The 27,670-nt window shown below is 42.4% G+C and overlaps 1 protein-coding gene across 1 annotated transcript in view; it reads left to right on the top strand.

The window, feature by feature from the left end:
- The first annotated feature begins 375 nt into the window (after positions 1–375).
- GINS2 (GINS complex subunit 2) overlaps positions 376–27,670 on the top strand; it is a 35,631-nt gene continuing 8,336 nt past the window's right edge. Inside the window, exons 1-2 of the mRNA XM_086350218.1 lie at positions 376–541; positions 762–876. Coding sequence (XP_086206344.1) covers positions 452–541; positions 762–876 — 205 coding nt within the window. The 5' untranslated portion in view covers positions 376–451. The remainder of the gene's footprint in view (positions 542–761; positions 877–27,670) is intronic.

Here is a 27,670-nt window from a genome sequence, read left to right as displayed (position 1 = left end):
AGTCGGACACGACTGAGCGAATGAACAACTCCCGGCCCCGAAGCCCACCCAGCCCCAGTTTGACTCGCGGTGTGGGAAGGCAGGCGCCCGGGGCTCGTGAAGGGCCACCGAGGGCGGTCCTAGGTGCAGGTGAGCCGGCGGCTCCAAGTTAGCGGCGCACGGGAGGGACGAGACCGGGACACGGGGACGGGCGGGGCCTGCCTCGAGGGGGCAGGACCCGCTCCGCAGTCACGTTCAAGATGGCCAATCCGCGGGCTCGTAACAGTCATTCTCCCCGCCTTCCACCGCCCCACGTAAAGCGCCGTCTTCCTATAGGCCGGCCAGGGCTCCTTCCGGTCAGGGGGCGGGCTCTGCGCGGTGGCGGGAAAGCGGCAGACGCAGTGGTGTTTTCTCGGAAACTGAGGGACCTGAGGCGGCGGCGGCGAGCCCTGGGTCGGCCGGTGGCGACGCCATGGATGCAGCGGAGGTGGAGTTTCTGGCCGAGAAGGAGCTGGTCACCATCATCCCGAACTTCAGCCTGGACAAGATCTACCTCATCGGGGTGAGAACCGCCGGGCCCCCGGCTCGGTCTGGTGGGCTCCCGCTCCCGGCGGGCTGGGTTGTCGGGGCCCAGGCCCGCAGATGTAGTCGGGCGGGGCTGGGGAACCGGTGCAGGGTGGTGGCGGGGCGCGGGGCCGGTCGAGACCGCGCAGGGCGTCAGCTCGCGGACTGCGGAGGTCCAAGCCCTGCACTTGTGAGTGACGGGGTGTGCGTGTTTGCAGGGCGACCTGGGGCCTTTCAACCCCGGCCTACCGGTGCAGGTACCTCTGTGGCTGGCAGTCAACCTGAAGCAGAGACAGAAGTGTCGGCTGCTCCCGCCTGAATGGATGGACGTGGGTGAGGACGCGGAGGGGGCCCCGCGAGGGGTTGGGAGACGGGGTGCCATTTGGGGCGTGTGTACCAACTGTAGTTCAGGTTTTCACTGTAATATTATTTCCACTCGCTTTATTTAAAAATTTTTTTGAATTTTATTTTTATTTGTTTAGCTGCTCCAGGTCCTAGTTGCAGGCATGCAGGGTCTTTTAGTTGTGATTTGGGGGATCTAATTCCTTGACCAGGGATTGAACCTGGGCCCCTTTCAGTGCGGGTTGGTGGGGAGTCTTAGCCACTGGATCACCAGGGAGGTCCCTGATTTTTATTTTATATTGGAGTATTAGTTGAATAACAACGTTGTGTTAGTTCCTGGTCTGCAGTAAAGTGATTCAGGTATATGTGCACCTCAGGCGGAAAATCCCATGGACGGAGGAGCCTGGTGGGCTGCAGTCCGTGGGGTCGCGAAGAGTCAGACACGACTGACCGGCTTCACTTTCACTTTTCACTTTCATGCGTTGGAGAAGGATGGCAACCCACTCCAGTGTTCTTGCCTGGAGAATCCCAGGGACGGGGGAGCCTGGAGGGCTGCCGTCTATGAGGTCACACAGAGTCGGACACGACTGAAGCGACTTAGCAGCAGCAGCACGTGTCCACTGTTTTTTGAAATTCTACATCTTGGTTATTAGAGAATATTGAGCAGAGTTCCATGTGCTATACAGTAGGTGCTTGTTGGTTATCCATTTAAAATCTAGCAGGACACATTCCTGTAGCACATAGAACTGTGCTCAAGGTTATGTGGCATCCTGAATGGGAGGGGAGTTTGGGGGAGAATGGATATATGTATATGGATGGCTGAGTCCCTTTGCTGTTCACCTGAAACTGTCACAACATTGTTTGTTAATTGGCTATACCCCAATACAAAATGGGGCTTCCCAGGTGGCTCAGTAGGTAAGAATCCACCTGCAGTGCAGGAATCGCAGGGGGTGTGGGTTTGATCCCTGGGTGGGAAAGATCTCTGGAGGAGGGCATGGCCACCCGCTCCAGTATTCTTGCCTGGAGAATTCCCTTGGACAGAGGAGCCTGTTGGGCTCTTGTCCATAGGGTCGCAAAGAGTTGGACACGACTGAAGCAACTGAGCACGCACACATGCCATACAAAATACAAAATAATAAATACATGTAATAGTGTGTAGATCTCAGTCCCAAACTCCCAGTGTATCACTCCCCTCCACTTTTCCCCTTTCCTAACTCAAAGTTTATTTTCTAAGCCTGAGTCTGTTTCTGTTTTGTAAATAAGTTCATTTGTATCTTTTTTTTTTAGATTTTCCCATATAAGGCATATCATATGGGGAATCTAAAAAATATGTATCACCTATATGATACAGATATTTTCTCCTATATTGTGTGGATTGTTTTTTCACATTTTCCACAGTGTCCTTTGACACACAGTGTTTAAAAATTTTAATGAAGTGCTTTTTTTGTTGCTTGTGCTTTTAGTGTTTGCCTTTTTCTGTCTGGTTCACTTCACTTAGCATGATGATATCCAGGTCCACCCATGTTGCTGCAAGTGACATTATTGCATTCTTTTTAATGGCTGGGTGATGCTCCAGTGTGTGTGTGTGTGTGTGTGTGTGTGTGTACGTACACCACATCTTGTTTATTCATCTGTCGGTGGACATTTGCGTTGCTTCCGTGTCTGGGCTATTGTAAACAGGGCTGCAGTGAACATTGGGGTGCGTGTGTTTATTTATTTGTTTTTGGCTGCACTCGCAGTATATGGGATCTTAGTTCCCTGACCAGGGATAGAACGCGAGCCCCCTGCACTGAAAGCTCTGAGTCTTAGTCACTGGACTTCCAGGGAAGTCCCACTTGTATCTTTTTTCTTTTTTTTTAACAATTTCAGAGAACTCTTTTTTTTTTGTTTTTAACATATTTAGTTTTTTATGTATTTATTTTTGGCTGTGTCAGGGGCTTTCCTGATAGCTCAGATGTTAAAGAATCCGCCTTTATGCAGGAGACCCTGGTTCGATTCCCAGGTTAGGAAGATCCACTGGAGAAAGGAAAGGTTACCCACTCCAGTATTTTGGGGCTTCCCTTGTGGCTCAGCTGGTAAAGAATCAGCCTGCAATATGGGGGACCTGGGTTCTATCCCTGGGTTGGAAAGGTCCCCTGGAGAACGGAAAGGCTAGCCACTGCAGTATTCTGGCCTGGAGAATTCCATGGGTAGTCCATGGGGTCGCGAGGAGTCAGAAGTGACTGAGAGACTTTCACTCACTCACTCACTCTTTTGTCTGTGCTGGGTCTTCATTGCTGCACAGGCCTTTGTCTAGTCGTGGTGAGCGGGGGCTACTCCCTAGTTGCGGTGCACTGGCTTCCCACTGCAGTGGTTCCTCCCATTGCTGAGATCAGCCGCTGTGGGTCACGAGCTCTAGAGCACAGGCTCAGTAGTTGTGGTGCACAGGCTTAGTTGCTCCGCAGCATGTGGGATATTCCCAGACCAGGGATTGATCCTGCCTTGGTTCTTGTCTCCTGCCTTGGCAGGCAGATTCTCTATCACTGAATCACCAGGGAAGCCCTCAGCTTGTACCTTTTTTTTGGTTTGCATTTTTTTCCTCTTATATTTTTAAATTAATAATTTTATTTTTAATTGAAAGATAATTGCTTTACAATATTGGTTTGATTTCTGCCATACATCAACATGATTTAGCTAGAGTGATTTAAGTCAGAGAGAAAAACAAATCTTAACCACATGTATATGGAATCTAGAAAGATGGTACTGATAAACCGATTGCAGGGCAGCAGTGGAGATGCAGACATAGAAAACAGCTTGTATCTTTTTGAACTGGGTGTTTTTCCAGGTAGATGCCAAGTAGTGGGATTGCAGAATGATGGTAATTCTTTTTTAGTTTTCTGAGGACCCTCTATACTGTGCTCCATAGTGGCTCCACCAGTTTATATTCCCACCAACCATGTAGGAGGTTTCCGTTTTCTTCTCACCCTCAGCGTTTATTCTTTGTAGTTTTTTAAAAAAACATTTTATTGTAACTTCTGTTTAAGGAAAGTATATGAGTGGCTTCATGGCTAAGTCTTGTCCGCCTCTTGCAACCCCATGGCCTGTAGCCCGCCAGGTTCTTCTGTCTATGGGGTTTCCCAGACAAGAATACTGGAGTGGGTTGCCATTTCCTTCTCCAGGGCATCTGCCTGACCCAGGGATGGAACTCAGCTCTCCTGCATTGCAGGCAGATTCTTTACTGACTGAGGCATCAGGAAGCCTCAGTCAGTAAAAAAAAAAATTTGTAGGTTTTGTTTTTTTTTTAAATGTATTTTCTTGTCTGAGCTGCATGTCATGTGGGATCTTAGTTCCCTGACCAACCAGGGATCTAACCCATGCTACTTGCCTTGGAAACCTGGAGTCTTAACCACTGAACCTCTACGGAAATCCTTATCTTTTTTGGAATTTTTGATGATCACCATTCTAATTGGTGTGGGGTGATATCGCATTGTAGGTTTTTTTTTAAAGAACTTTATTTTTTCGTGTTATTTATTTTTTGACCGTCCCGGATCTTCTTTACCGGATTGGCTTTTCTCTAGTTTCGGCAAGCCAGGGCTGCTTGTTCATCCTGGTGTGCAGGCTTCTCTTGTTGCAGAGCACAGGCCATAGGGCACTCGGGCTTCAGTCGTTGAGTCTCGTGGGCTCAGTAGTCGTGATTTTCAGGCTCTAGAGCACAGGCTCAGTATTGTGAAGCACGGGCTTAGTTACTCCAAGGCATATGGGAATCTTCTCGGACCAGGAATCAAACTGGTATCTCTTGCATTGGCAGGCAGATAATTCTCCGCTGAGCCACAAGGGAAGCCCTCATTGTAGTTTTGGTTGCATTTCTCTAATAATTAGTGATATTAAGCATCTTTTCATGTACCTCTTAGTAGACATCTGTATGTCATCTTTGGAGAAAAGTCTTTTTAGGTCTCCTGCCTGTGTTTTGATTGGGTGGTTTTCTTTCTTTTTTTTTTAATATTGAGATGCATGAGCTCTTGAAAAATCTGGAGATTGATCTTTTAACATCTCCCATTCTGTGGGTTGTCTTTTGTTTATGGTTTAGTTTGCTGTGCAAAAACTTTTGAGTTTAATGAGTGCCGGGGTCCAGCCCCGGTGGATCCAGGGAATTCGAAGTGGGGACGGCATCGGCGAGGATCAGGAAACAATTGCTTAATTAAACGTTAATTAAGGATATAAAGAGTAATAGAATGAAGATAGCTCAGTGAGGAAATTCAGTGGAGAAAAGAGGCTGAATAATTCAGCCAGGAAGGTAAGAGAAAGAACGACATGGTGAGACCAAGTTTCGGTGAACAAGGCCCGCACTTTATTTTGCAAAGTAGTTTTTATACCTTAAGTTATGCATAGAGGATAATGGGGGAAGGGGTAGAGTCATGCAGTAAGCCAGGCTTTCTTCCTGCAAACTTATCATATGCAAAAGTTTAGGTGATTTGCATCATCTTCTGGCCCGGAGGCCTTTTCCTCTAAAGGTGATTATTCTAAAGTCAGGCGCCAGCCTCCAAAAAGCATTAGATAAAGTTGCATTCCTACAGAGCAAAGGTGTGGTGGGCTATAACAAGAAAAAGAATTAACTCAAGGGTCCCAGGTTACAAACATTAAAGCTAGTATTTACACCAATTATATTAATCAATACACTGCCAGGGACACAGCAGGTAAGGGATATGGAGACTTAGCAGCAAATATTGGCCCAACAAGTGAAAATCCCTTCACCAATACAATTTCTAATCAATCTTTTGACTGCTCAAAGGAATCTGTATTTAGACAGTTGAGAACATCTCATGCCTCTCAGTTTGGAGGCTCTGAGCAATCACATGTGGCCAGAAAAACCTATTCAGGCAGGCTAGAGGACTTCCAAGGGAGTTTGTAGGTTGAAACACTGTCACACCCAGGAATTATTAACTGGAGCTGTAAGCTAACTCTTTTTTCAGAGAGGTAGTGGGGGACAGCCCCCCGTAAAGTCAGAGGTGTAGGTGAAAGCACAAAGCAGAAAGTAGGCAGACTCTGGTTTTGGGGGTAGATGCTCGAGATTTTCCAGGGAGACTCCTGAGGCTTGATCCCGCCTTTGCGTATGCCAAGCCTCCTTCCTCATGACCTTTGCCAGGGGCGGAGCTCGCTCCCCGCAAATGAGGTCCTTTTTGTTTTCGATTTTACGTTAGAGTGTAGCTGATTAACAATGTTGTGTTAGTTCCAGGTGAACAGCAAAGTGATTCAGTTAAACATATACATGTATCTACCCTTTTTAAATTTCTTTTCTCATTGAGACTATTAGACTATTGAGCAGAGTTCCGTGTGCTGTGCAGTAGGTCCTTGTTGGTTATCTACTTTATTAATTTTTAACTTTTTATTTTGTATTGGGGTGTAATTGATTAATAATGTTGTGATGTTACAGGTGGACAGTAAAGTAACTTAGCCATCTGTATACAGGTGCCCATTCTCCCCCAAATTCCCCTCTCATTCAGGGTACCACATAACATTGAGTGGAGTTCCATATACTATAGAGTAGGTCCTTGTTGGTTATCCATTTTGAATGTAGCAGAGTGTACATGTCTATTCCAAACTCCCTAACTATTCTTTCCCCCTGGCAACCATAAGTTCTTTCTCTGTGAGTCTCTTTCTGTTTTGTAGGTTTGTTTGTATCATTTCTTTTTAGATTCCACATATATGGAATGTCATATGATATTTCTCTTCTGTCTGACTTACTTCACTATGACAATTTCTAGGTCCATTCATGTTGCTACAAATGCATTATTTCATTCTTTTTAATGGCTGAGTAATATTCCTAGTGTATATGTAACATTTCTTTATCCATTCCTCTCTGGACATTTAGGTTGCTTCCGTGTCTTGGCTGTTGTAAACAATGCTGCAATGAACACTGGGATGTGTGTATCCTTTAGGATCATGTTTTTCTCTGGATATATGCCTGGAGTGGGATTGCAGGGCCGTATATATGATAGCTCTGTTTTTTAAGGAACCTCCATACTGTTCTCCAGAGTGGCTGCACCAATTTACATTCCCACCAACAGTGTCGGAGAGTTCCCTTCTCTCCACACCCTCTACAGCATTTATTGTGTGTGCATTTTTTGATGGTAGCTATTCTGGCTGCTGTGAAGCGATATCTCATTGTAGTTTTGATTTGCATCTCTCTGATAACCAGCGATGTTAAACATTTTTAAGTGCCTTTTGGCCATCTGTCTTCTTTGGAGAAATGTCTATTTAGGTCTTCTGCCCATTAGTTGATTGGGTTGTTTTAATGCTGTTAAGCATCCTGAGCTTTTGTAAATTTTGGAGACTAATCCCTTGTTGGTCACATCATTTGCAGACATCTCCCATTCTGTGGGTTGTCTTTTTTGTTTTTATTTTACGTTGGAGTGTAGTTGATTAACAATGTTGTATTATTTTCAGGTGTACAGAAAAGTAATTCAGTTATACATATACATGTATTTTCTCTTTTTCAAATTCTTTTTTCATTTAAGCTATTAGAGATTGTTGAGAGTTCCCTGTGCTGTACAGTAGGTTCTTATTGGTTATCTGTTTTAAACATTTTAGTGTGTATATGTCAATCCCAAGCTCTCAATTCATCCCTTCCCTCCACCTTTTTCCACTGGTAATCCTGTTTGTTTTTTTTTAGTCTGTGACTGTTTCTGTTTTGTAAATAAGTATTTGCATCTTTTTCATTTGTGCATATAAGCGACATTATGTGATATGTGCCTTTCTCTGTGTGGCTTACCTCACTTAGTATGATAATCTTCAGGTTGTATCCATGTTACTGCATGTGGCATTATTTCATTCTTTTTCATGGCTGAGTAATATTCCAGTGTATATATGTAGCGTATCTTCTTTATGAATTTATCTGTTGATGGACATTTAGGTTTCTTCCTTGTCTCAGCTATTGTAAGCAGCGCTGCTGTGAACATAGGTGTGCGTGTATCTTTTTAAATTATAGCTTTGTCCAAATATATGCCCAGGAGTGGGATTGCTGGATCATATGGTAACTCTGTTTTTAGTTTTTTAAGGAACCTCCATACTGTTCTCCATAGTGACTGTTGTTCAGTAGCTAAGTTGTGTCTGACTCTTTGCGACCCCATGGACTGCAGCACACCAGGCTACTCTGTCCTCCACTGTCTCCCAGAGTTTATTCAACTTTGTGTCCATTGGGTTGATGATGCTATCTAACTGTCTCATCTTCTGCCCCTTCTTCTTTTGCCTTCAATCTTTTCCAGCATCAGGGTCTTTTCCAAGGAGTCAACTCTTGGCATCAGGTGGCCAAAGTATTGGAAATTCAGCATCAGGACGTTCAATGAATATTCAGGGTTTATTTCCTCTAGGATTGACTGGTCTGATCTTGCAGTCCAGTGAACTCTCAAGAGTCTTCAGCACCACGGTCTGTTCCCAGCAACGGTGTAGGAGGTTTCCCTTTTCTCCACACCCTCTCCAGCATTTACTGTTTGTAAACTTTTTGATGATGGCCATTCTGACCAGTGTGAGGTGATACCTCATTGTAGTTTTGGTTTGCATTTCTCTAATAATTAGTGATGTTGAGCATCTTCTCATGTGCCTGTGGTCATCTGTGTGTCTTCTTTGGACAGAAGTCTGTTTAGGTCTCCTTCCATTTTTTTGATGGGTTGTTTATTTTTTTGATATTGAGCTACATGAACTCTTTGTCAGTTTTGGACATTGATCCCTTGTTGGTCTCATCATTTGCAAATATTTCTCCCATTTTGTGGATTGTCTTATTTTCCTTATGGTTTCCTCTGCTGTGCAAAAGCTTTTCAGTTTCATTTGGTACCATTTATTTTTGGTTTTAATTTTTATTTTCTATCCGAGTGTAGTTGAATAACAGTGTTCTTAGTTCCAAGTGTACAGCATAGTAACTCAGTGATACATATACATACGTCTCTTTCTCAAATTCTTCTCCTATTTGGTTATTAAAGAATAGTGAGCAGAGTTATGTTTGGTATACTGTGGATCCTTGTTGGTTATTTATTGTAAATATAGTAGTGTGTTTATGTCAGTCCCAAACTCCCAATTTATCTTTCCCCTCCACTTTTCTGTGAGTCTGTTTCTGTCTCGTAAATAAGTTCATTTGTATCTTTGTCTGGCTTACGTCACTTATTTTGATAATCTCCAGGTCCATCCATGTGGCTGCAAATGGAATTATATCATTGTTTTTTTTTTTTTTAATTGACGTATAGATCATTTATAATGTTGTTCCATCTCAGCTACACAGCAAACTGACTCAGTTATGTATTTTTTTTTAATATTCCTTTCCATTATGGTTTATCCCAGGAGGTTGGCTATAGTTCCAGTGTTAACCAGTAGGACCCTGTTGTTTATCCAGCCTAAAAGTTTGCATCTGCCAACCCAGCACTCCCAGTCCACTCCCCCTACTCCCGCTTACCAGTCACAGTCTGGTCTCTGTGTGAGTCTGTTTCTGCTTTGTAGATAGGTTCATTTGGGCCATGTTTTTTTTTTTAGGTGTTCATAACTCTTTATTTGACATAGTTTCAAACTTACAGAAACATTGTAAGAGTACTGTAAACAAAATCCATATACCCTCTACACAGATTCACCAGTTTCCATCTGCCACTCTGTGTATCAGATCAGATCAGTCGCTCAGTTGTGTCTGACTCTTTGCGACCCCATGAATTGCAGCCCGCCAGGCCTCCCTGTCCATCACCAACTCCCAGAGTTCACTCAGACTCACGTCCATCGAGTCAGTGATGCCATCCAGCCATCTCATCCTCTGTCGTCCTCTCCTCCTCCTGCCCCCAACCCCTCCCAGCATCAGAGTCTTTTCCAATGAGTCAACTCTTCGCATGAGGTAGCCAAAGTACTGGAGTTTCAGCTTTAGCATCATTCCTTCCAAAGAAATCCCAGGCCTGATCTCCTTCAAAATGGACTGGTTGGATCTCTTTGCAGTCCAAGGGACTCTCAAGAGTCTTCTCCAACACCACAGTTCAAAAGCATCAATTCTTCGGTGCTCAGCCTTCTTCACAGTCCAACTCTCACATCCATATGTGACCACAGGAAAAACCATAGTCTTGAGTAGACAAACCTTTGTTGGCAAAGTAATGTCTCTGCTTTTGAATATGCTGTCTAGGTTGGTCATAACTTTCCTTCCAAGGAGTAAGCGTCTTTTAATTTCATGGCTGCAGTCACCATCTGCAGTGATTTTGGAGCCCCCCAAAATAAAGTCTGACACTGTTTCCACTGTTTCCCCATCTATTTCCCATGAAGTGATGGGACCAGATGCCATGATCTTCGTTTCTGAATGTTGAGCTTTAACCCAACTTTTTCACTCTCCACTTTCACTTTCATCAAGAGGCTTTTGAGTTCCTCTTCACTTCCTGCCATAAGGGTGGTGTCATCTGCATATCTGAGGTTATTGATATTTCTCCCGGCAATCTTGATTCTAGTTTCTGCTTCTTCCAGTCCAGGGTTCCTCATGATGTACTCTGCATATAAGTTAAATAAACAGGGTGACAATATACAGCCTTGACGAACTCCTTTTCCTATTTGGAACCAGTCTATTGTTCCATGTCCAGTTCTAACTGTTGCTTCCTGACCTGCATACAAATTTCTCAAGAGGCAGATCAGGTAGTCTGGTATTCCCATCTCTTGAAGAATTTTCCACAGTTTATTGTGATCCACACAGTCAAAGGCTTTGGCATAGTCAATAGCAGAAATAGATGTTTTTCTGGAACTCTCTTGCTTTTTCCATGATCCAGCGGATGTTGGCACTTTGATCTCTGGTTCCTCTGCCTTTTCTAAAACCAGCTTGAACATCAGGAAGTTCACGGTTCACATATTGCTGAAGCCTGGCTTGGAGAATTTTGAGCATTACTTTACTAGCGTGTGGGATGAGTGCAATTGTGTGGTAGTTTTGAGCATTCTTTGGCATTGCCTTTCTTTGGGATTGGAATGAAAACTGACCTTTTCCAGTCCTGTGGCCACTGCTGAGTTTTCCAAATTTGCTGGCATATTGAGTGCAGCACTTTCACCGCATCATCTTTCAGGTTTTGGAATAGCTCAACTGGAATTCCATCACCTCCACTAGCTTTGTTCGTAGTGATGCTTTCTAAGGCCCACTTGACTTCGCATTCCAGAGTATCTGGCTCTAGGTCAGTGATCACACCATCGTGATTATCTGGGTCGTGAAGATCTTTTTTGTACAGTTCTTCTGTGTATTCTTGCCATCTCTTCTTAATATCTTCTGCTTCTGTTAGGTCCATACCATTTCTGTCCTTTATCGAGCTCATCTTTGCATGAAATATTCCTTTGGTATCTCTGATTTTCTTGAAGAATTCCCTAGTCTTTCCCATTCTGTTGTTTTCCTCTATTTCTTTGCATTGATCGCTGAAGAAGGCTTTCTTACCTCTTCTTGCTATTCTTTGGAACTCTGCATTCAGATGCTTATATCTTTCCTTTTCTCCTTTGCTTTTCACTTCTCTTCTTTTCACAGCTATTTGTAATGCCTCCCCAGACAGCCATTTTGCTTTTTTGCATTTCTTTTCCATGGGAATGGTCTTGATCCCTGTCTCCTGTACAATGTCACAAACCTCATTCCGTAGTTCATCAGGCACTCTATCTATCAGATCTAGGCCCTTAAATCTATTTCTCACTTCCACTGTATAATCATAAGGGATTTGATTTAGGTCATACCTGAATGGTTTAGTGGTTTTCCCTACTTTCTTCAATTTAAGTCTGAATTTGGCAAAAAGGAGTTCATGATCTGAGCCACAGTCAGCTCCTGGTCTTGTTTTTGCTGACTGTATAGAGCTTCTCCATCTTTGGCTGCAAAGAATATAATCAATCTGATTTCGGTGTTGACCATCTGGTGATGTCCATGTATAGAGTCTTCTCTTGTGTTGTTGGAAGAGGGTGTTTGTTATGACCAGTGCATTTTCTTGGCAAAACTCTATTAGTCTTTGCCCTGCTTCATTCCGTATCCCAAGGCCAAATTTGCCTGTTACTCCAGGTGTTTCTTGACTTCCTACTTTTGCATTCCAGTCCCCTATAATGAAAAGGACATCTTTTTTGGGTATTAGTTCTAAAAGATCTTGTAGGTCTTCATAGAACCGTTCAACTTCAGCTTCTTCAGCATTACTGGTTGGGGCATAGACTTGGATTACTGTGATATTGAATGGTTTGCCTTGGAAACGAACAGAGATCATTCTGTTGTTCTTGAGATTGCATCCAAGTACTGCATTTCGGACTCTTTTGTTGACCATGGTGGCCACTCCATTTCTTCTAAGGGATTCCTGCCTGCAGTAGTAGATATAATGGTCATCTGAGTTAAATTCACCCATTCCAGTGTATAGGCATATTAATTTTTTCCTGAATCACTGAGAATAAGTTGGAGACAATGTATGCCTTTAGCAGTACACAATGTGTACTTCCTAAGAGCAAGAGTATTTTCTTATATTACTTCAGTATAATTCTCCAAATTATGAAATTTAGCACTGATACAATATTATTATCTAATTCACAATCCATATTCAGATTTTTAAATTGTCCCACTAGTGTCCTCTACAGCTATTATTTCTCCATTTCAGGATCCAGTTAACAGTCCCGCAAGGGATTTAGTGCTCTTTTTCTATAGATTCCTTTAATCTGGAACATTTCCTCAATCTTTGTCTTTATCGATCTTAAAATTTTTAAGGGTACAGCAGTTATTTTATAGACTGTCTGTCAGCTTGGATTTGCCTCACATTTCCTCAGAATTAGATTCAGGTTATACATTTTTAGCAGAGATGCCTGGGAAGTGATGTTGGGGCTTCCTCATTGCATTATATCAAGAGGCATATAATGGGAAGGAAACAAAAAAAAAAGAGGCGGTATATGTATATATATCAGAGAAGGCAATGGCACCCCACTCCAGTACTCTTGCCTGGAAAATGACATGGACGGAGGAGCCTGGTGGGCTGCAGTCCCTGGGGTCGCTGGGAGTCGGATACAACTGAGCGACTTCACTTTGACTTTTCACTTTCATGCATTGGAGAAGGAAATGGCAACCCACTCCAGTGTTCTTGCCTGGAGAATCCCAGGGATGGGGGAGCCTGGTGGGCTGCCGTCTATGAGGTCCCACAGAGTCGGACATGACTGAAGCAACTTAGCAGCAGCAGCAGCATATGTATATATATAGCTGATTTAGGCTTCTCTGGTAGCTCAGTTGGTAGAGAATCTGCTTGCAATGCAGCAAACCCCAGTTCGATTCCTGGGTTGAGAAGATCCCTAGAGAAGGGATAAGCTGTCCTCTCCAGTATTCTTGGGCTTTCCTGGTGGCTCAAATGGTAAAAAATCTGCCTGCAATGCGAGCTACCTGAGTTTGATCCCTGGGCTGGGAAGATCCCCTGGAGGAGGGCATGGCAACCCACTCCAGTATTCTTGCCTGGAGAATCCCATGGACAGAAGAGCCTGGCGGGCTGCAGTCCACGGGGTGGCAAAGAGTTGGACGTGACTGAGCGACTGAGCACAGCATAGCTGATTCACTTCGCTGTCCAGTAGAAACTAACACAGCATTGTAGAGCAACTGTCCTCCAAAAAGAAAAACAGAGGCACATAACATCAGATTGCCCTGAAATCGATGAACTTAACTTTGATCTGTTTTCTTATCATTTTCTTACCTAGCAGTTTTTGCATCCATTGATTTACTTCTATACTTATTTGCTGTCATTTTATTGTAAAAGAGAGCCCATCACATCTAATTATGTATATATGTATGCATTTATTTATATTAAAAGAAACTAATGGATTTTTATTTTATGCAATTGGTTAAAACCAACTATATTTTACTATATACTTTAATATTAAAGTTATTTCAAATTTGGCCAGTGGGAGCCCTTTTGGGCTGGCTGCTCTGTCCTTTTATTATGTCACTATCATTCTTTGAGCACATTTTTATTTCTGGGACAAGATGTTTCAGGCTTAGTTAAGCTTTCCCTACCCCAAACTCAGATTGGTCTTCTCAGCTTGTTTTATTTTAATGGAGAACAGCATTGAGGAACCACATGCCATGGACTTCCCTGGTGATGCAGTGGCTAATACTTTACCATCCGATGCAGAGGGTAGGAGTTCAGTCCCTGGTCAGGAAACTAAGATCCCACATGCTGCAGCCAAAAATCCAAAAATAGTGTTACAAACACTATTGTAACAACTTCAATAAAGAGTTTAAAAAATTGGTACACATCAAAAAAAATCTTGGAAAAAAAAAAAAAAGAAGCCTTGTGCCAAGCATACTGTTGCTTCTACCCTCTCCTCAGACAAGCTAGGGAAAATTTAAATGTACAGTATATATGCACACACACTGGATTTTTTTTTTTATCATATATTTCAAGTTCTCACAATAGAATTGGACTTGCAGGTGTAAGGGTATGGGTGATTGTCACTAATACTTCCATCTCCTCTCCCACCTTTTTCTACGTTTTAATTGCATATAAATATGGAAAAATTAAGAATGATGCTGTGTCTGCTTTCTGTTCTGTAACGCTGTGTTTGTGTGTACACGTGTGCGCTCAGTAGGTAAATTGTGTCAGACTCTTTGCGACCCCATGGACTGTAGCCCGCCAGGCTCCTCTGTCCATGGGATTTTAGGCAAGAATACTGAGTGGGTTGCCATTTCCTGCTCCAGGATATGCCATATTTTAGATTCCACATATAACTGATATATGATTTGTCCTGACTTACCTCACTTAGTTTGGTGATGTCTAGTTCCATCCATGTTGCTGCAAATGGCATCATACTATTCTTTTTTATGGATGAGTAGTATTTCATTGTGTGTATTTACCATATAAATATATATGAATTCATCTTTATGAATTTATCTGTTGATGGACATTTGGGTTTCTTCCATGTCTCAGCTATTGTAAGCAGTGCTGCTATGAACATAGGGTGCATTGTAACTTTTTGAATTATAGTTTTGTCCAAGAAAGGCAATGCCAAAGAATGCTCAAACTACCGCAGAATTGCAGTCATCTCACACGATAGTAAAGCAATGCTCAAAATTCTCCAAGCCAGGCTTCCGCAATACGTGAACCGTGAACTTCCAGATGTTCAATCTGGCTTTAGAAAAGGCAGAGGAACCAGAGATCAAAGTGTCAACATCCACTGGATTATGGAAAAAGCAAGAGAGTTCCAGAAAAACATCTATTTCTGCTATTGACTATGCCAAAGCCTTTGTGTGGATCACAATAAACTGTGGAAAATTCTTCAAGAGATGGGAATACCAGACCATCTGACCTGCCTCTTGAGAAACCTATATGCAGGTCAGGAAGCAACAGTTAGAACTGGACATGGAACAACAGACTGGTTCCAAATAGGAAAAGGAGTACATAAAGGCTGCATATTGTCACCCTGCTTATTTAACTTATATGCAGAGTACATCATAAGAAACACTGGGCTGGAAGATGCACAAGCTGGAATCAAGATTGCCGGGAGAAATATCAATAACCTCAGATATGCAGATGACACCACCCTTATGGCAGGAAGTGAAGAGGAACTAAAAAGCCTCTTGATGAAAGTCAAAGAGGAGAGTGAAAAAGTTGGCTTAAAGCTCAACATTCAGAAAATGAAGATCATGGCATCTGGTCCCATCAGTTCATGGGAAATAGATGGGGAATCAGTGGAAACAGTGTCAGACTTTACTTTTGGGGGCTCCAAAATCACTGCAGATGGTGATTGCAGCCATGAAATTAAAAGATGCTTACTCCTTGGAAGCAAAGTTATGACCAACCTAGACAGCATATTGAAAAGCAGAGACATTACTTTGCCAACAAAGGTCCGTCTAGTCAAGGCTATGGTTTTTCCTGTGGTCATGTATGGGTGCAAGAGTTGGACTGTGAAGAAGGCTGAGCGCCGAAGAATTGATGCTTTTGAACTGTGGTGTTGGAGAAGACTCTTGAGAGTCCCTTGGACTGCAAGGAGATCCACCCAGTCCATTCTAAAGGAGATCAGGCCTGGGATTTCTTTGGAAGGAATGATGCTAAAGCTGAAACTCCAGTACTTTGGCTACCTCTTGCGAAGAGTTGGCTCATTGGAAAAGACTCTGATGCTGGGAAAGACTGAAGGCAGTAGAAGGGGATGACAGAGGATGAGATGGTTGGATGGCATCGCCAACTTGATGGACATGAGTTTGAGTCAACTCAGGGAGTTGGTGATGGACAGGGAGGCCTGGCGTGCTGCAATTCATGGGGTCACAAAGGGTCAGACACGACTGAGCGACTGAACTGAACTGATGCCCAATAGTTGGATCATATGGTAGGTCTAGTTTTGTTTTCTGAGGAACCTTCATGCTGATCTCCATGGTGGCTGCACCGACTTACAGTGCCACCGACAGCTTGGAGGGTCTCTTCCCCACACCCGCTCCAGTATTTATTGTTTGTACACTTGTTGATGATGGCCTTTCTGACAGATGGGAGGTGATATCTCATTCTGGTTCTGCTTTGCATTCCTCTAATAATTATGTGATGTTGATCTCTTCTCATGTGCTTCTTGCACAGCTGTATGTATTTGGAGAAAAGTCTATTGGAGTCTTCTTCCTTTAAGCGATTGGATTGTTTATTTTTATATCAAGCTGCATAAGCTCTTGTAATTTTGGAGATTGATATCTTGTGGGTCTAATCGTTTGCAAATACTTTTTCCCATTCTGTGGGTTATCTTTTCATTTTGTTTATGGTTTCTGTTGCTGTGTGAGAGTTTTTGTTTAGTTATGTCCCATTTGTTTACTTTGATTTTTAGTTTTTTATTGCAGTTTAGTTGATTAATAAAGTTGTTAGTTTCAGGTGTACAGCATAGTGATTCAGTTGTATATGTACATGTATCTACACTTGTTCAAATTCTTTTCCCATTTCAGTTATAACAGAATAGTGAGTAGAGTTTCCTCTGTTATACAGTTGATCCTTGTTGGTTATTTATTTTAAATATAGTAGTGTGTGTGTATGTCATTTCCATACTCCCAATTTATCCCTCGCCTCCACTGTTCCCTTTTGCTAATAATAAGTTTGTTTTCTAAGTCTCTGAGTCTGTTTCTATTTTGTAAATAAATTCATTTGTATTTTTTTTAGACTTCACATAAAACCATATAATATGGTATTTGTCTTTCTCTGTGTGGTTAGTTTACATAGTATGATAATCTCCAGGTTCATCCACGTTGCTGCAGATGTCATTGTTTTTTTTTTGGCTGACTAACACTCTGTTGTGTGTACACACCACGTCTTCTTTATCCACTCAGCTGTCGCTGCACATCTGGGCTGCTTCCATGTCTTGGGTGCTGTAAGCAGTGCTGTGGTGAACGTTGGGGTGCATGTAATCCTTTGGAACTGTGGTTTTCTCCAGATACGTGACCAGGATTGGGATTCCTGGATCATATGCTAGCTGTTTTTTTAGCTTTTTAAGGACCTCCATACTCTTCTCCATAGTGGCTGCACTATTTTACGTTCCCACCAGCAGGGTAGGAGGGTACTCTTTTCTCCAGACCCTCTCCAGCATTTATTGTTGGTAGACTTTTTGATGATGGCCATTCTGACTGGTGGGAGGTGATATCTCATTGTAGTTTTGATTTGCATTTCTCTAATAACAGAAGCAGAAGATAATAAGAAGAGGTGGCAAGAATACACAGAAGAACTGTACAAAAAAGATCTTCATGACCCAGATAGTCACGATGGTGTGATCACTCACCTATAGCCAGACATCCTGGAATGTGAAGTCAAGTGGGCCTTAGAAAGCATCACTACGAACAAAATTGGTGGAGGAGATGGAATTCCAGTTAGGCTATTTGAAATACTGAAAGGTGATGCGGTGCAAGTGCTGCACTCAATATGCCAGCAAATTTGGAAAACTCAGCAGTGGCCACAGGACTGGAAAAGGGCAGTTTTCATTCCATTCCCAAAGAAAGGCAATGCCAAAGAATGCTCAAACTACTACACAATTGCACTCATTTCACACACTAGTACAGTAATGCTCAAAATTCTCCAAGCCAGACTTCAAGAATACATGAACCATGAACTTCCAGATGTTCAAGCTGGTTTTAGAAAAGGCAGAGGAACCAGAGATCAAATTGCCAACATCTGCTGGATCATTGAAAAAGCAAGAGAGTTCCAGAAAAACATCTATTTCTGCTTTATTGACTATGCCAAAGCCTTTGACTGTGTGGATCACAATAAACTCTGGAAAATTCCTCGAGATGGGAATACCAGACCACCTGACCTGCCTCTTGAGAAATCTGTAGGCAGGTCAGGAAGCAACAGTTAGAACTGGACATGGAACAACAGACTGGTTCCAAATAGGAAAAGGAGTACATCAAGGCTGTATATTGTCACCCTGCTTATTTAACTTATATGCAGAGTATATCATGAGAAACGCTGGGCTGAATGAAGCACAAGCTGGAATCAAGATTGCCGGGAGAAATATCAATAACCTCAGATATGCAGATGACACCACCCTTATGGCAGAAAGTGAAGAGGAACTAAAAAGCCTCTTGTCGAAAGTGAAAAAGGAGAGTGAAAAAGTTGGGTTAAAGCTCAACATTCAGAAACGAAGATCATGGCATCTGGTCCCATTAGTTCATGGGAAATAGATGGGGAATCAGTGGAAACAGTGTCAGACTTTTTTTTTTTGCCTCCCAAATCACTGCAGATGGTGATTGCAGCCATGAAATTAAAAGACGCTTACTCCTTGGAAGCAAAGTTATGACCAACCTAGATAGCATATTGATAGCATATTCAAAAGCAGAGACATTACTTTGCCAACAAAGGTCCATCTAGTCAAGGCTATGGTTTTTCCTGTGGTCATGTATGGATGTGAGAGTTGGACTGTGAAGAAAGCTGAGTACCGAAGAATTGATGCTTTTGAACTGTGGTGTTGGAGAAGACTCTTGAGAGTCCCTTGGACTGCAAGGAGATCCAACCAGTCAATCCTAAAGGAGATCAGTCCTGGGTGTTCATTGGAGGGACTGATGCTGAAGCTGAAACTCCAGTACTTTGGCCACCTCATGCGAAGAGTTGACTCATTGGAAAAGACCCTCATGCTGGGAGGGATTGGGGGCAGGAGGAGGAGGGGACAACAGAGGATGAGATGGCTGGATGGCATCACCGACTCGATGGACATGAGTTTGGGTAAACTCTGGGCGTTGGTGATGGACAGGGAGGCCTGCCTGGCGTGCTGCGATTCATGGGGTCACAAAGAGTTGGACACGACTGAGCAACTGAACTGAATAATTAAAAGAGTCGAGCATCTTTTTCATGTGCTTTTTGCCATCTGTCTGTGCCATCTTTGGAGAAATGTCTATTTACATCTTCTGCCCATTTTTTTAAGAAGTGATCGATTTATTCTGGCTGTGCTGGGTCTTCACTGCTGCACACCTCTGTCTGCTTGTGGGTAGCAGGGGCTACTTTGCAGTTGCGGTTCATGGGCTTCTTGTTGCAGTGGCCACTCTGGTTGTGGAGTACAGGCTGCAGGGTGCTTGGGCTTCAGTGGTTGCAGTTCGTGGGCTCAGTCATTGCTGTTCCCAGGCTCTGGAGCACAGATGCCGTGCGCAGACTTAGTTGCTATGCAGCAAGTGGCATCTTCCCGGATCAGGGATTGAATCCATCCATGTCTCCTGCATTGGTAGGTGGATTCTTTAGCACTGAGCCTCCAGAGAAACTGTCTGCCCATTTTTTGATTGGGTTGTTCAAGCTTTTTTGTTGTTGAATTGTATGAGTTGTTTGTAAATTTTAGAGATTAAGCTCTTGTAGGTCACTTCATTTGCAAATATTTTCTCCCATTCTGTGGGTTGTCTTGTCATTTTCCGCATGGTTTTCTCTGCTGTGCAAAAACTTTTGAGTTTTATTTGGTCGTATTTGTTTATTTTTGGTTTTAGTTTTTATATTGAAATATATAGTTGAGCAACAGTGTTGTCTTAGTTTCAGATTTACAGCATAGTATTTCAGTTATACATATACATATTGGGCTTCTTAGGTGGCTCTAATGGTAAAGAACCCACCTGCCAATGCAAGAGACGTGGGTTTAATTTCTGGTTGAGGAAGACCCCCTGGAGGACGACATGGTAACCCACCTCAGTGTTCTTGCCTGGGGAATCCCATGGACCAGGAGCCCAGTGGGCTACGATCCCTAGGGTTGCAAAGAGTCGGACACGATTGAAGCAACTTAGCATGCACATGCCTACGTGTATCTCTTTCTCAAATTCTTTTTCCATTACGGTTTTTACAGGATAGTGAGCAGAGTTCCCTGTGTTTTACTGTAGGTCCTGTTGGTTATTTATGTTAAATATAGTAATGTGTATATATCAATCCCAAACTCCCAATTTATCTTCCCCTCCACTTTTCCCCTGTGCTGACCATAAGTTTGTGAGTCTGTTTCTGCTTTGTAGATAAGTTCCTTTCTATAACTTTTTATAGAATCCACATATAAGCAATATCATATGATATGTCTTTCTCTCTTTGGTTTCCTGGACTTAGTATGATAATCTCCGTGTCCATGCCTGTTGCTGCAAGTGGAATTATTTCATTCTTTTTTTTTAAATTGAAGTATAGATGATTTACAGTGCTGTGCTCATCTCTGCTGTACAGCAAAGTGACTTAATTATTCACGTGTGTGTGTGTATACATTTTTAAAAATATTCTTTTCCATTATGGTTTCTCCCAGGAGGTTGGATATAGTTCCCAGTGTGAGACAGTTGGACCTTATTATTTATGCATTCTAAATTAATAGTTTGCATCAACCAGTGCAGAATTCATAGTCCACCCCTGTAGCTGTCCACCCCTCCTCCCCTGGCAGCCAGAAGTCTGACTTCTGTGTTAGTCTGCTCCCGTCCTGTAGACGGGTTCATTTGTGCCGAACTCTAGATTCCATGTGTAACTGATGCCACGTGGTATGTGTCCTTCTCTTCCTGATTGACTGACAGTACAGTTATCTCTAATTGCATCCAGGTTGCTGCAAATGGCGTCATTTCTTTTTTTAATGGCTAAATAGTATTTCATTGTATGTATTTACCACTCGATGAATTCATCTGTTGGTGGAGATTTAGGTTTCTTCCATGTCTCAGCTATTGTAAGCAGTGCTGCTATGAGCATAGGGTACATGTGTCTTTTTGGATTTAGGCTGGGTGTGTGCCCAGGAGTGGGGTTTTTGGATCATAGGATAGCTCTGTTTTTAGATTCCTGAGAAACCTCCATACTGCTCTCCATAAGTTCGCCAGCGTGTATTAACACCGCAGTGCAGCAGGACTTCTTTTCTCCATGCCCTCTCCAGCGTTCATTGTTTGTAGAATTTTTGATGATGGCCATTCTGACCAGTGTGAGATGATATCCCATTATAGTTTTGATGTGCCTGTCTCTAATTAGCAATATTAGGCATCTTTTCATACATCTCTTGGCCATGTGTGTGTCTTCTTTAGAGAAAGTCTGTTCAAGTTTCCTGACCGTTTTTTTGATTGGATTGTTTTTTTAGCTACATGAGCTCTTTGTCAAGTTTGGAGATGGGTCTCTTGTTAGTCTCATCATTTTGCCAACATTTTCTCTCATTCTGTGTGTTGTTTTGTTTATGGTTTCCTTTGCTGTGCAAAACCTTTTGAATTTAATGAGGTTTCATTTGTTTATTTTTAGTTTTTATTTTTCATTGGAATGTAGTTGATTAACAATGTTGTGTTATTTTAGGTGTACAGCAAAGTGATCCAGTTATAACACATTACATGTATTTTCTCTTTCTTAAATTCTTTTTTCATTTAAATAATTAGAGATTATTAATCAGAGTTCCCTGTGCTGTATAGTAGGTCCTTGTTGGTTATCCATTTTAAATGTTTCTGTGCGTATATGTCAATCCCAAACTACCAGTTTACCCCTTCACTCCGTGTTTTTCCTTTGGTAATGGTAAGCTTTTGTCTGAGTCTGTTTCTGTTTTGTAAATCAGTTCATTTGTATATTTTTAGATTCTGCATGTAAGCTGTATCCTGTGATGTTTGCCTTTGTCTGTGTGGCTTACTTCACTTGCTATGGTAATCTCCAGGTCTACTGATGTTACTGCAAGTGGCATTATTTCATTCTCTTTAATGACTGATGAGCACTCCAGTGCATGGCTGTAGCACATCTTCTTTATGAATTTATCTGTTGAGGGACATTTATATATCTACCGTGTCTCAGCTGTTGTAACCAGCACTGCTATGACCACAGGGGTGCATGTATCTTTTTGAAGTATATATTTGCCCAGTTAGATGCCGGTGGGGGGGTGGGGATTGCTGGATCATATGGTAGCTCTAATTTTAATGTCTGAGCACCTCTATACTGGTTTCCACAGTGGCTGCACCAACGTACATTGCCACGAACAGTTGAGGAGGGTTCTCTTTTCTCCACACCACACCCTCTCCAGCGTTTATTGTTTGTACACTTGTTGGTGTCTGCCTTTCTGACAGACGTGAGGTGATATCTCATTGTAGTTTTGATTTGCATTCTTCTAATAATTAGCGATGATGATGATGCTTCTTGCACAACTACATGTGTTCCTTGGAGAAAAGTCTTTTGGAGTCTTCTTCCCATTATGTGATTGGATTGGGTTTATATCAAGTTGCATGACTTTATACATTTTGGAGATGGATCCCTTGTAGCTCTAATTATTTGAAAATATTTTGTACCGTTCTGAAGGTTGTCTTTTCATTTTTTTTTATAGTTTGCTATGCAAAAGCTTTTGAGTTTAATTATGTCCCCTTTGCTTATTTTTATTTTTGTTTTATATTGCGGTTTAGTTGATTAATAAAGAAATGCAAAAAGCAAAATGGCTGTCTGAGAAGGACTTACAAATAGTTGTGAAAAGAAGAGAAGCGAAAAGCAAAGGAGAAAAGGAAAGATATAAGCATCTGAATGCAGAATTCTAAAGAATAACAAGGAGAGATAAGAAAGCCTTCCTCAGTGATTAGTGCAAACAAATAGAGGAAAACAATAGAATGGGAAAGACTAGAGATCTCCTCAAGAAAATCAGAGATACCAAGGGAACATTTCATGTAAAAATGGGCTTGATAAAGGACAGAAATGGTATGGACCTAACAGAAGCAGAAGATATTAAAAGGTGGCAAGAATACACTGAAGAACTGTACAAAAAAGATCTTCACGACCCAGATAATCTCACAATGGTGTGATCACTCACCTAGAGCCAGACATCCTGGACTGTGAAGTCAAGTGGGCCTTTCTAGGAAGCATCACTATAAACAAAGCTAGTGGAGGTGATGGAATTTCAGTTGAGCTATTTCAAATCCTAAAAGATGATGCCGTGAAAGTGCTGCATTCAATATGCCAGCAAATTTGGAAAACTCAGCAGTGGCCACAGGACTGGAAAAGGTCAGTTTTCATTCCAATCCCAAAGAAAGGCAATGCCAAAAGAATGTTCAAACTACTGCAAAATTGCACTCATCTCACACATGAGTACAGTAATGCTCAAAATTCTCCAAGCCAGACTTTAAGAATATGTGAACCGTGAACTTCCAGATGTTCAAGCTGGATTTAGAAAGGGCAGAGGAACCAGAGATCAAATTGCCAACATCCGCTGGATCATAGAAAATGCAAGAGAGTTCCAGAAAAACATCTACTTCTGCTTTATTGACTATGCCAAACCTTTTGACTGTGTGGATCACAACAAACTGTGGAAAATGCCTCAAGAGTTGAGAATACCAGACCACCTGACCTGCCTCCTGAGAAATCTGTAGGCAGGTCAGGAAGCAACAGTTAGAACTGGACATGAAAAAACAGACTGATGCCAAATAGGAAAAGGAGTACATCAAGGCTATATATTGTCACTCTGCTTATTTAACTTATATGTGGAGTACATCATGAGAAATGCTGGGCTGGATGAAGCACAAGCTGGAATCAAGATTGCCAGGAGAAATATCTATTACCTCAGATATGCAGATGACACCACTCTTATGGCAGAAAGTGAAGAAGAACTGAAGAGCCTCTTGATGAAAGTGAAAGAGGAGAGTGAAAAGTTGGCTTAAAGCTCAACATTCAGAAAACGAAGATCATGGCATGCAGTCCCATCACTTCATGGCAAATAGATGGGGAAACAGTGTCAGACTTTATTTTTTTTGGCTCCAAAATCACTGCAGATGGTGACTGCAGCCATGAAATTAAAAGACGCTTACTCCTTGGAAGGAAAGTTATGACCAACCTAGACAGCATATTCAAAAGCAGAGACATTACTTTGCCAACAAAGGTCCGTCTAGTCAAGGCTATGGTTTTACCAGTGGTCATGTATGGATGTCAGAGTTGGACTATAAAGAAAGCTGTGTGCTGAAAAATTGATGCTTTTGAACTATGGTGTTGGATTAGACTCTTGAGAGTCCCATGGACTGCAAGGAGATCCAACCAGTCCATTCTAAAGGAAATCAGTCCCGATTGTTCATCGGAAGAACCGATGTTGAAGCTGAAACTCCAATACTTTGGCCACCTGATGCAAAGAACTGACTCCTTTGAAAAGACCCTGATGCTGGGAAGGATTGAAGGTGGGAGGAGAAGGGGATGACAGAGGATGAGATGGCTGGATGGCATCACTGACTCAATGGACATGAGTTTGAGTGAACTCTGGGAGTTGGTGATGGACAGGGAGGCCTGGCGTGCTGCGGTCCATGGGGTTGCAAAGAGTTGGACACGGCTGAGTAACTGAACTGAAAGTTGTGTTAGTTTCAGGTATATAGTGTAGTGATTCAGTTGTATATATACATGTATCCACTCTCTTCAAATTCTTTTCCCCTTTCGGTCATTAAAGAATAGTGAGCAGAGAGTTCTGTTAGTGGAAAGAGAGTCTGGAGACCCTTCCTCCTGTGGACCTTGGTTCTCAGTAAGGACCCAAAAAAGAATCTAAGATCCTACCATTACCAGAAAGTTAATTAACAATAAAGAACAGGTAACCAGGAGTCAGACACAAGTGAGTGACTGAGAAAAGAAAAGAAAGAACAGAGAGAACACCTCAAGAGAGAGGTGGGTCGCTCCAAGGGAGGCAAATGGCCCTAGAGGTCTGGGGTACAAGTTTTTAAGGCAAGGTCATTTGCATAATTGAGGAGGGTCACTGATTGACAACCTTGATTGATAGCAGCAGGTTATATAGCAAGAGGCTCTACTGCACATACCTTCTCATTAATTAGACATATGTCTTCATGGAGTGTTTATGAGCAGCTGATGAGCCCAGTGGCCACCACAGGTTAGTGGTGTGTGTGTGCACGTGCTGCAGTGGGGAAAGTCCCACCAGTTCGCTGGTGGGGTTTTTCCCCTTGACCATTTTGGAGTACTGGTAGGGGGTGTATTGTGGGGGGGCTTGTATATCTTTCAGTGCCATTAGGCAGTATGGGCCAGTCAGCTGAAGGGGACGCTCCTCCTTGCTCTCGGCACCCTGCTGTCAGTCCCTTGTGTTACACAGTTGGTCCTTGTGGGGTATTGATTTTAAGTATGGCAGTGTGTGCATGTCAATCCCAACCTCCAGTATCTCTCTCCCCTCCACTTTTCCTTTATGCCAAGGGTAAGATTGGTTTCTAAATCTGTGAGTCTGTTTCTATTTTGTAAATATATTCATTTGAATCATTTTGTTTTAGAATTTACATATAAGCCATTTCATATGATATTTGTGTTTCTCTGGTTTAGTTTACTTGGTATGACAATCTACATGTTAATCCCGGTTCATCCATGTAGCTGCAGATGGTATTATTTTATTTGTTTTAATGGCTGAGTAATACTCCATTGTATGTATGTACCACATCTTCTTCATCCATGAGTCTCTCCATGAACATTTGGGTTGCTTCCATGTCTTGGGTGTGGGAAGCAGTGCTGCAGTGAACACTAGGGTGCGTGTGTCCATTGGAACCATGGTTTTCTTTGTATCCATAGGAATACGAATGCTGGATCATATGGTGGCTCTATTTTTAGTTTTTTAAGGAATCTTCAAACTGTTCTCCAGAGTGACTGTTGTTGAATCGCTGAGTCATGTCTGACTCTTTGCCACCCCATGGACTGCAGCACACCAGGCTCCTCTGTCTTCCACTATCTCCCGGAATTTGCTCAAATTCTTGTCCATTGAGTCTGTGGTGCTATCTAACCGTCTCATCCTCTGCCACCCCTTCTTCTCCTACCCTCAGTCTCTCCCAGCCTCAGGGTCTTTTCCAATGAGTCGGCTTTTCACATTGATTGGCCAAAGTATTGGAACTTCAGCATCAGCCCTTCCAATGAATATTTAGGGTTGATTTCATTTAGGATTGACTAGTTTGATCTTGCAGTCCATAGGACTCTCAAGTCATCTCCAGCACCGATATTCCTTAATAATAATAGTGTGGGAGTGTTCCCTTTTCTCTACACCCTCTCCAGCATTTATTTTTTGTAGACTTTTTGATGATGGCCATTCTGACCAGAGTGCAGTGGTATTTTTTGTAGTTTGATTTGTATTTCTCTAACAATTGAAAATGTTGAGCATGTTCTCAAGAGCCTGTTGCCATCTGTGTATCTGCTTTGGAGACACGTTGATGTAGGACTCATCCATTTTTTGATGGAGTTGGTTTTTTGATATTGAGCAGCCTGAGCTCTTTGTCAGTTTTGGATACTAATCCCTTGTCTGTCTCATCATTTGCATATATTTCCTCCTGGTCTGTTGGTTGTCTTGTCATTGTCTTTATGATTTCCTCTGCTGTGCAAAAGCTTTTGACTTTCATTTGCTCCTATTTGCTTTTTTTAAAAATAATTTATCTTATATTGAAGTATGCTGCTGCTAAGTCACTTCAGTGGTGTCTGACTCTGTGCAACCCCATAGATGGCAGCCCACCAGGCTCCTCTGTCCCTGGGATTCTCCAGGCAAGAACACTGGAGTGGGTTGCCATTTCCTTCTCCAATGCTTGAAAGTGAAAAGTGAAAGTGAAGTCGCTCAGTCGTGTCTGACTCCTAGCGACCCCATGGACTGCAGCCCACCAGGCTCCTCCATCCTTGGGATTTTCCAGGCAGGAGTACTGGAGTGGGGTGCCATTGCCTTCTCCGGTACTGAAATATAGTTGAATAACAGTGATTTTTAGTTTCACATGCACAGCATGATGACTCAGTGATACGTATTACGTGTATGTTTCTCAAATTCTTTTTCCATCTTGGTTTACAGAATGGTGAGCAGAGTTCCCTGTGTTGTACTGTAGGTCCTTGTTGGTCATTTACTGTAAATATGGTAGTGTGTTTATGTCAGTTTCCCAAATTATCCTTCCTCTCCACGTTTTTCTTTTGCTAAGCATAAATTTGTTTACTGAGTCTGTTTCTGTTTTGTAAATACATTTAGTTGTATCATTTTTTTTTTTTTTAAGAATCCACAAGTGATATCGTATGATATTTGTCTTTGTTTTCTTTCTGTGTCTGGCTTACTTTACTTAGTATGATAATCTCAAAGTCTATGCATGTTGCTGCACATGGAAATTATCTCATCTTTTTTAAAAAAATGGAAGTATAGGTGATTTACAGTGTTGTGCCCATCTCTGCTGTACAGGGTAGTGACAGTTAGATACATACACTCTTTTTTTTTTTTAATATTCTTTTCCATTATGGTTTATCCCAGGAGGATGGATGTAGTTCTCAGTGGCAAACACTGGAAACTTACAGTTTATCCATTCTGAATAAAATGGCTTGTGCCTGCTCTCGGTTGCAGTCTTCGGCCTCCCGTTCACCTGGCTCTTTCCTATTGCGGAGCGTGGGCGCCGGGCGCTCAGGCTTCTGGTTGTGGTGTGGGCTCAGCTGCTGCGTCTAGAGCACATGCTTATCGTTGTGGAGCA

The sequence above is a fragment of the Bos grunniens genome, chromosome 18 (assembly GCF_055505025.1).
Source record: "Bos grunniens cultivar Pamir isolate PY7600 chromosome 18, Bosgru_T2T1.0, whole genome shotgun sequence".
NCBI classification, from domain to species: Eukaryota; Metazoa; Chordata; class Mammalia; order Artiodactyla; family Bovidae; genus Bos; species Bos grunniens.
Note: the sequence above shows the minus strand (reverse complement) of the source record. Positions and strands in the feature narration are given on the sequence as shown.